The following is a 7,240-nucleotide window of genomic DNA, read 5'->3' as shown; positions in this document are numbered from 1 at the left end:
ACAGCTTATAATCAATAAATAAATCTTAAAAAAAAAAAAAAAAAAAGATACCCCTCCACACCCACATATACGCACAAACCGCTAAGTAAGTGTATATGAGGACTGTCACCAGGAAAAAAGGATAGGATGTGAGCCAGGACAAATGACAGCTAAAACAAAATTAATAGATAAGAGCTAAGATCTTCCTCGAGCCTAGGTGTGGTATAAATGCCATTCAAAGCTAGGATCCCAAGAGCCCCAGTCTGTCCCATTTAACTGATGCTTGAGCAATAGCTCTCGATGGGAGAATGGGGAGAAAGGGTGACTGAAAGGGTGACCAAGGGCTTTGGGTGGGTAGTGATAGTGCAAACAGAAACGTGAGAGCCTGGGGACACAGAGTCAAGAATGCATGTGGGGGAGGGGTACAAAGAAAGAGGGGCTTGTGTGAAGAGGCCAGGAGACAAGGTCAAGAGAAGTGACAGAGAAGGAGAGCTCTGGGGGATATGGTAGAGTACCTAGCAGGCTTCCAGACAGTGTCTTCCAGTGACCACAGAGTAGATGCAAGGAAGATGGGGACTGAGTGCGGTGTCATGAGCCCGCAGTCTCAGCATTCAAGAAACTGAGGTGGGATGCCACAAATTGCAAGTCAGATGGGACTGCACAGAAAGCCCATCTCAAAAATAAATAAAAACAAAAGAGTGGTAGGCCAGGAGCTCTATAGAGGGAAGCACATTCAAGCGCATAGCAGGCAGGAGGTTCGTGCATTCTCTGGGATTCCCGTTCTCACCAGAAACACGCCATGGGCATAGAGGTGGATCCCCAGCTGGATACCGTTGACTATCTTCTCTCGGGCCCACTTTGGGATCCCAAAATTGGCGATCAGAGCCATGACGGGGACAGCGAAGAACCTGCGGGGAGGTTTAGAATGGGTTGCCACCTCTGCTCTCCACCCTGTCCCACGTGCCCACCTCCCTGCCGTCACTCACAGGCCACAAGCAGATCCCAAACTGCGCCATGGGCATGGTTAGCCTTTGAAAGCCAGATGTTGAAAGAGGACCCAAACCCCACTGGCCTGGGAGAGTCCAGTGAACAAAGACTGGGCTGAATTTAACTCTGCTCCACATCACCCCAACCCTGGCAACGTATCAACCTCACGGACCTCCAGAGATATCCCAGGGTCAGATGAATGAAGAACAAGGACTTGACTGCATGTTTCCAGAACATTTTACATCTATGAGCTCATTTAGCACCCACACTGAGCTCAGGAAACAAAGACAGTTTCCATTCCTATAACAGTGACAAAGCAAAGGGTTGCTCTGAGGCCGTACCGTTTGGAAGCTTCAGATCTGGAATCTACACCCCGGCAGTCTGGCTCAGAATCTGCCCACTTTACATGAGCATCGCTGAGCAATAACTGAGGTTTTTCTGGTTGGTTGGTTGGTTGGTTTCGGAGTTTTATTTGAATGATTTTTCTGAGACAGGGTTTCTCTGTGTAGCCCTGGCTGTCATGGANCTCACTCTGTAGACCAGGCTGGCCTCGAACTCAGAAATCCGCCTGCCTCTGTATCCCAAGTGCTGGGATTAAAGGTGTGTGCCATCACTGTCTGCCCTTTCCATCTCATGCCCTTCAAGATAACCTCTGAAGGTGATCCTAGTAAAGACCCTATCCTATGAAGCAATATGACAAATTTTCTGTAAATACTTCTGGTTTAGTTCGGTTTGGTTTTGGAGACAGGGTTCTCATGTAGCTCAGGCTGGCCCTTGAATTCTTTTTTTTTTTTTTTTTTTAAGTTTTTTGAGACAGGGTTTCTCTGTGTAGCCCTGGCTGTCCTGGTCACTTTGTAGACCAGGCTGGCCTCGAACTCAGAAATCCACCTGCCTCTGCCTCCCGAGTGCTAGGATTAAAGGCGTGTGCCACCAAAGGCTGGCCTTTGGATTCTTGATCCTCCTGTCTCTGGCTCCAGAATACTATGATACAGGCATGAGCCACCTTGCCTAGCTCCGTGAAAGCCTTTAACAGTTTCTTTGGATTTTGCTTTTGTTGTTTTTGTTTTGAGACGCTGACTACGTAGCAAGAGCTGGCAATCCTCACTAGTTAGCCTCCCAAATTCTGGCGCTTTTTTTCCACATTTTACTTTGAGAGGGTAATTTCAGGTTAACACCCACTTGTTTTGAAAGCTCATTTTCCTTCCTATGAATGATCTAGTTTGAGGGGTAAGGTAGGTTGGGACCCCACCATGTCTCACCAGAGAGTATAGGCAGCAAAGAAGGGCACATAAAAGGGCTGCTTCTCCGGATAGTGCCGAAGGGAGACCAGCACAGCATAGCAGAACCACACATAGGCAGCCACCTGCAGCCCGATGAGCCCATAACCAGCCGGAGACTCGTATGTGTATAGTACCTGGCCTGGGTCAAAGAACTGGACCCACAAAACAAGGATGGTCATAGCTCTGGCCTCTGAGCCTGGATCCCACCCTTGGGCACCCGGGCTGGAACAGAGGAAAGGGTCAGGCCAGAAGTAGTGGGACCGCTAGGGATGGGGCTAGAATTACATACAGGTATGCAAGGAGCCTACGACGACTACTGTGTGCCCACTGTGGGACTAAATGCTATCACTCACACCCTAGGTGACACAGTGAGAGGCCCTACTATCGTCCCATACAAGAGGTGGAAAGCCCCTGAAAGTGCCCACAATAAGGCCAAGGTACTCCTAACTCTGGGCAGAAACAAGCCCAGAGTAAGGGTGGGAGTGACCATCTAGGAAGGGGGGCGGGCTTAAACAGAACTATGTCTCTGACTCTTGGACATGGGGACAATGAGAAACAAGGAGGCGGGAAGCTACTCAGAAATGGTGAAGAGAGAGGAGTCACTGAGAGACAGATGGGAAGGCAGAAACTCAGGGTGGGAAAGAGGATGCTCTGTGGGGAGGGCCAGTAGATGGGGCAGGAAGGAGAGGGGCTGGCAGGAGCTTTGGACACTCACTTCTGCCTCGTAGATGAGCAACACCACGTGGGTGAGGGTGTACAGGGTCATGTACACAGACAACTTCACGGAGCCTGAGTGGCTGATGCGGCCTCTGGCAAGCAGGCCGTAGGGGAGGAGACAGCAGGGTGGATGCTGTCAGGGAGGAGGGAGCTGCCACACCCCCCACCTCCACCTCCCTGCCCTACTCCCCAGCCCAGCCACCCCAATGCGCAGTCCCTGCCCGGGCACCGTGTCACCGTGAATCCCTTCCCGAGGAGGATGAGTGTGAGCAGGAAGATGAGGAAGCTGGAGGAGAAGAGCAGCTTGGCTGGGGAAAGAGGAGAAGATGGTTCCAATCACCCGGCCCTGGGGCGGGGGTGGGGGGTGCTTCTACCTTCTATGGTTCATCTATTCTCACCCAAGATCTTCACGCTGCCATTGCCAATGCCATCTGTGGCATACTGGCCCCAGTAGATGCAGAAAAACAGGAGGCTCAGGACTAGGAGGGAATGAGAGACCGAGGAAAGACAGAAACCAGCTTTGGGACACCACTGTCGTCTAGCAAACCCTCTGCCACCCCCATCAGAAAGAAGCCCAGAATATCTGCTAGGATAACTTGCTAGGAAAACTCTGGAGGCCATAGTCCCAGCCTCTCCTCCCTCAGATCCATCAGGCCACATCCCTTTCCTCAGACCCAGGAGTATAGAGGACCCAGCCCTCCACCCTCAGACCCAAGGCCCTCTTCTGAGAGAACTCAAAAGCTTACCCTCCACTCCTGCTGCAGCCATGAACATTTTATAAGTTGTGTGGAGTAACTGACGGCCTTTCAGCAAATCTAAGGAGGATATGGGAAAGCTTTATCCAGGTGCGGCGGGGGGGGGGGGGCATTTCCATATCTCAGCTCTCCCACTTGTCCCACTTCTCCCCCCAAATGTGCTATACTCACATCCAAAGTAACAAGAGAGGACAAAGATGAGGGTGAAGATGAGGAGAAAGGTCACATCTGTCTCCAAAATCCCTAGGATTCAACGGAAGAGGTGGGAGAAGGTTTTGGGAGTGGGCATTTCTACCTGCTGGGGCTTCCATCCTGCACTGTTCCTCTCAGATCTGCTCACCAAATTCATCAGCTGAGAAGTGCCGTGTCCAGAAAGACTTGCCGTTGGTAAGGACCATCTCATACTCCAACTGCAGCCCATCTCCCTGTGGGGAGTGGGGAGGCCTAAGTGGGGCTCTGGGCAGGTAGGGGGAGGTCAACAGGAAGGGAAAGAGGAGAAAAGCCAGGCAGCTGCCCCAGGCCCTTACCCCACACTTGCTGAGTGCGATATACCACCATCTTTCACGCACAGAACGGAAGCTGCGGCCACTGGAGCAGCTCAGGTAGCGAGTTCCCTCCTCTGACACCACCTGGGGAGAAGCCAAAAGGCTGAAGTCTCATCTGCGATGGCACCAGGCCCTAGACCTTTAGCCCCTCTGCACTGCCTCGCACCTGACAGCCCGACCAGGCGTACTGAGTGGTGAGGTTGATGACCTGGTTGTTCTCTGGCCTGATCACCGACTCCTTGGCCAAACAGTCCTAGGGCAAGGCAGAGGCATGGTCACCCTCTGAATGGCTGTGGCCTTCTGTCCCTGGACACCCCTCACATACCCACTCTTCCCAGCTCTCACCTTGTCCCTTGCCTTGTACACCGCTGGCCACTGGGACGGGTCGTCAAAGTAGAGGAGGATGTTCTGACAGCACTTTGCCTGTAGAGATTTGGCGGTTGGGGTGTTTATAGAAGTTGGAAAGCTTTTGCCAAGGAGGGCCAAGGGAGTGTCCAGCCTCAGCTAAGGAGAGTGGCTAGGGAGACTCACCTCGGGGTATCGGAATCGGAAGTCCAGTCGGCCATAATCCGAAAGGAAACAAAATCTTGTCAGGAACACCCAATCCTGGCAAAAAGAATCCAGTGAGATCTGAGTCCTTCAAGAACTCAGCTTGACCCTACCCACAGACCATCAACTTTTCTTCTCTACCCAAAGCCACTTGGCTTCCCAAACACCACAAAGCAGCTAAGTCACCTCCAGAATTCTTTCCAGATCCTTTTGCTGTGTGTCCAATTTTCTGCTGCCCTGGTTTTCTCCCTCAGATGTCCCTCAAGTTTCTTCCCCCCTCCCTCCTCCTCCTCCCCATCTTCCAGACACACTGAAAAAGACCAGGGATGGCCAGGTGCACATCCCCACCACCATCTGTCCTGGACTCTTTCTCAGCTGCATTCCCCCAGTTACACACACATGCACACACATGCAGAGAGAGAGAGAGAGAGAGAGAGAGAGAGAGAGAGAGAGAGAGAGAGAGAGAGAGAGAGAGAGAAACAACCCCAAGGTGGTCCCACAAACCAACCATGCCATCATGACATCCTGGGCAATCTCCCAAACCCTCCTTGCTGGTCCTGAGCAGGCCAGGCAACCTCTACTTGGTGGAGTGAGGGGTGCTGTCCCTTCAGCACCACCATGGTGCAGCTCTGTTCCCCGTAACTCTGACTCTGCCTACCGACCCTCCCCACCCAGGCTGGCCTCGACAGCCACAATGCAATCCCCAACCCACAGCCTCCTCCCTGGTCCGGGCCCCCATTCCTCACGCCCCGGCCCGGGAGGGGCGCAGGGGGCGGGGCGGCATCATCCCCTCTTGGGTCCCGCGGGCCAGGGAACGCTAGGAGATGGCTCGGTGTGCTCACCTCTTTGGAGCTGAGGTTGCCCCGCACGTACTTGGCCCGGGCGCGGGGGTACAGTGGCAGCAGCAAGAGCAGTAGCGGCGGCAGCAGGCGGCGCAGCACGGGCGCGCGCGAGGGCTCCATTCCTCCCGCTCTGGCCTCGGCTCGGCTCCGGCTCCGGCTCCGGCTCCGGCTCCGGCTCCCGCTCCGGCCCGGTGACGGAGGCGAGAGCGCGCGGGCTGGCCAGCGCGCGCCCCCGATTAAAGGGGCCGCTGGACGCAGCGGTCTCCGCCCCCTCCTCCGGGATGGACTAAACTGTCTCCTACTCTTCCCTCCTGAGAGAGAACATTCTCTTGTCACCTCACCCCAGCTGTGATCCTCTTCTACAGGAGTCTCAAAGAAACCTCAGGATGCGTGTGTCCTAAACTGAACTCACATTCCTGCAAGCAAGGGTCTTCTCTGGACTGCAGACTCCAGGATATAACCGAGAAAACCGAGCTCTGTCTTGATCACTGATCCCCAGTTTTGACTCCAAATTATTACCCATTCTCTAGATTTGGCCAACCCTGAGCCCATAGACACACAGAAGATGAGACATTGTTCTGGGACACACACATATACACACACAGTAAAACCTTCTAACAAAACAATCACTCCTGACTGCCTGCCCCACCCCTAGGGTGTGAACCCCAGCTGCTTAAGACAAAGGTGAGATATGGATGAGCCAGTGCTCTAGCTGCCAGGGCTGGCTTTGTCATGTCCCTACCAGAAGACCTAGGACAAATCATTGGGCCTCTTATTCCCTAGTGTAGTTTGATGCCCCCCACCCATGCTGCTATTAATGCTATTAATTAATGCTGTCATTTCCCATAGGGCAACTGAGAGTCCTGAGAAGGTCTTCCAGCATCAGACTCCAACAAATATTCCTAGTTTTATCCTTCACCCTCCACTGCAGAAAATTCACTGCTGCTCAAAATGCCATTTCAAAAGCTTTCTGGGTAGACACATCTGCGGGGTAGGGGGTGGGGGTGGGGGGACAGGCAATTTTTTGTGAATTCAAGGCCAGACTGGTCTCTGCATTAAATTCCAGAACAGTCAGGACCACATAAGTGAGAATCTGTTTAAAAAATGGGGGAAAAAAATGGCCGGGCAGTGGTGGCACATACCTTTAATCCCAGCACTTGTGAGGCAGAGGCAGGTGGATTTCTGAGTTCGAGGCTAGCCTGATCTACAGAGTGAGTTCCAGGACAGCCAGGGCTGCACAGAGAAACTCTGTCTAAAAAAGAAAAAAAGAAAAAGAAAAGGAAAAAAGAAAAGTATGAACAAAAAGCTTTCTGGCTGGAGATGTAGCTTAGTGGTAGTATGTTTGCCTAGCTTATGTGTAAGGTCCTGAATCACATTCCCAAAATAGCAAATAAATGAAATTCCTGGAGTAAGACATGGTACATGCAATTAATCCCAGTATTTGGGAAACAGAGACTGGTGGATTGCTCCAAATTCCAAGCCAGTCTGGTCTACATAGCAAGTTTCAGGTCAGCCAGACTACCATAGGGAGACTGTCTCAAAAAAGAAGAAGAAGAAGAAGAAGAAGAAGAAGAAGAAGAAGAAGA

General features: G+C 52.3%; 1 protein-coding gene across 3 annotated transcripts in view; it reads right to left on the bottom strand.

Moving 5' to 3' along the window:
* The window catches only part of Tmem145 (transmembrane protein 145), a 10,443-nt gene extending 4,583 nt beyond the window's left edge, over window positions 1-5,860 (bottom strand). The window contains exons 1-13 of one of the 3 annotated variants that reach the window (XM_021168642.2): window positions 5,655-5,860; window positions 4,795-4,869; window positions 4,609-4,686; window positions 4,430-4,516; window positions 4,246-4,347; window positions 4,059-4,143; window positions 3,890-3,961; window positions 3,710-3,778; window positions 3,362-3,442; window positions 3,193-3,271; window positions 2,962-3,055; window positions 2,226-2,398; window positions 767-887 (exon numbers count right to left, since the gene is read on the bottom strand). In XM_021168642.2, coding sequence (XP_021024301.1) covers window positions 767-887; window positions 2,226-2,398; window positions 2,962-3,055; window positions 3,193-3,271; window positions 3,362-3,442; window positions 3,710-3,778; window positions 3,890-3,961; window positions 4,059-4,143; window positions 4,246-4,347; window positions 4,430-4,516; window positions 4,609-4,686; window positions 4,795-4,869; window positions 5,655-5,774 — 1,236 coding nt within the window. In that variant the 5' untranslated portion in view covers window positions 5,775-5,860. The remainder of the gene's footprint in view (window positions 1-766; window positions 888-2,225; window positions 2,399-2,961; window positions 3,056-3,192; window positions 3,272-3,361; window positions 3,443-3,709; window positions 3,779-3,889; window positions 3,962-4,058; window positions 4,144-4,245; window positions 4,348-4,429; window positions 4,517-4,608; window positions 4,687-4,794; window positions 4,870-5,654) is intronic. The other 2 variants (XM_021168639.2, XM_021168641.2) reach the window with 2 other exon arrangements.
* Window positions 5,861-7,240: the final 1,380 nt, after the last annotated feature.

The sequence above is a fragment of the Mus caroli genome, chromosome 7 (genome assembly GCF_900094665.2).
Source record: "Mus caroli chromosome 7, CAROLI_EIJ_v1.1, whole genome shotgun sequence".
NCBI classification, from domain to species: domain Eukaryota; kingdom Metazoa; phylum Chordata; class Mammalia; order Rodentia; family Muridae; genus Mus; species Mus caroli.
Note: the sequence above shows the minus strand (reverse complement) of the source record. Positions and strands in the feature narration are given on the sequence as shown.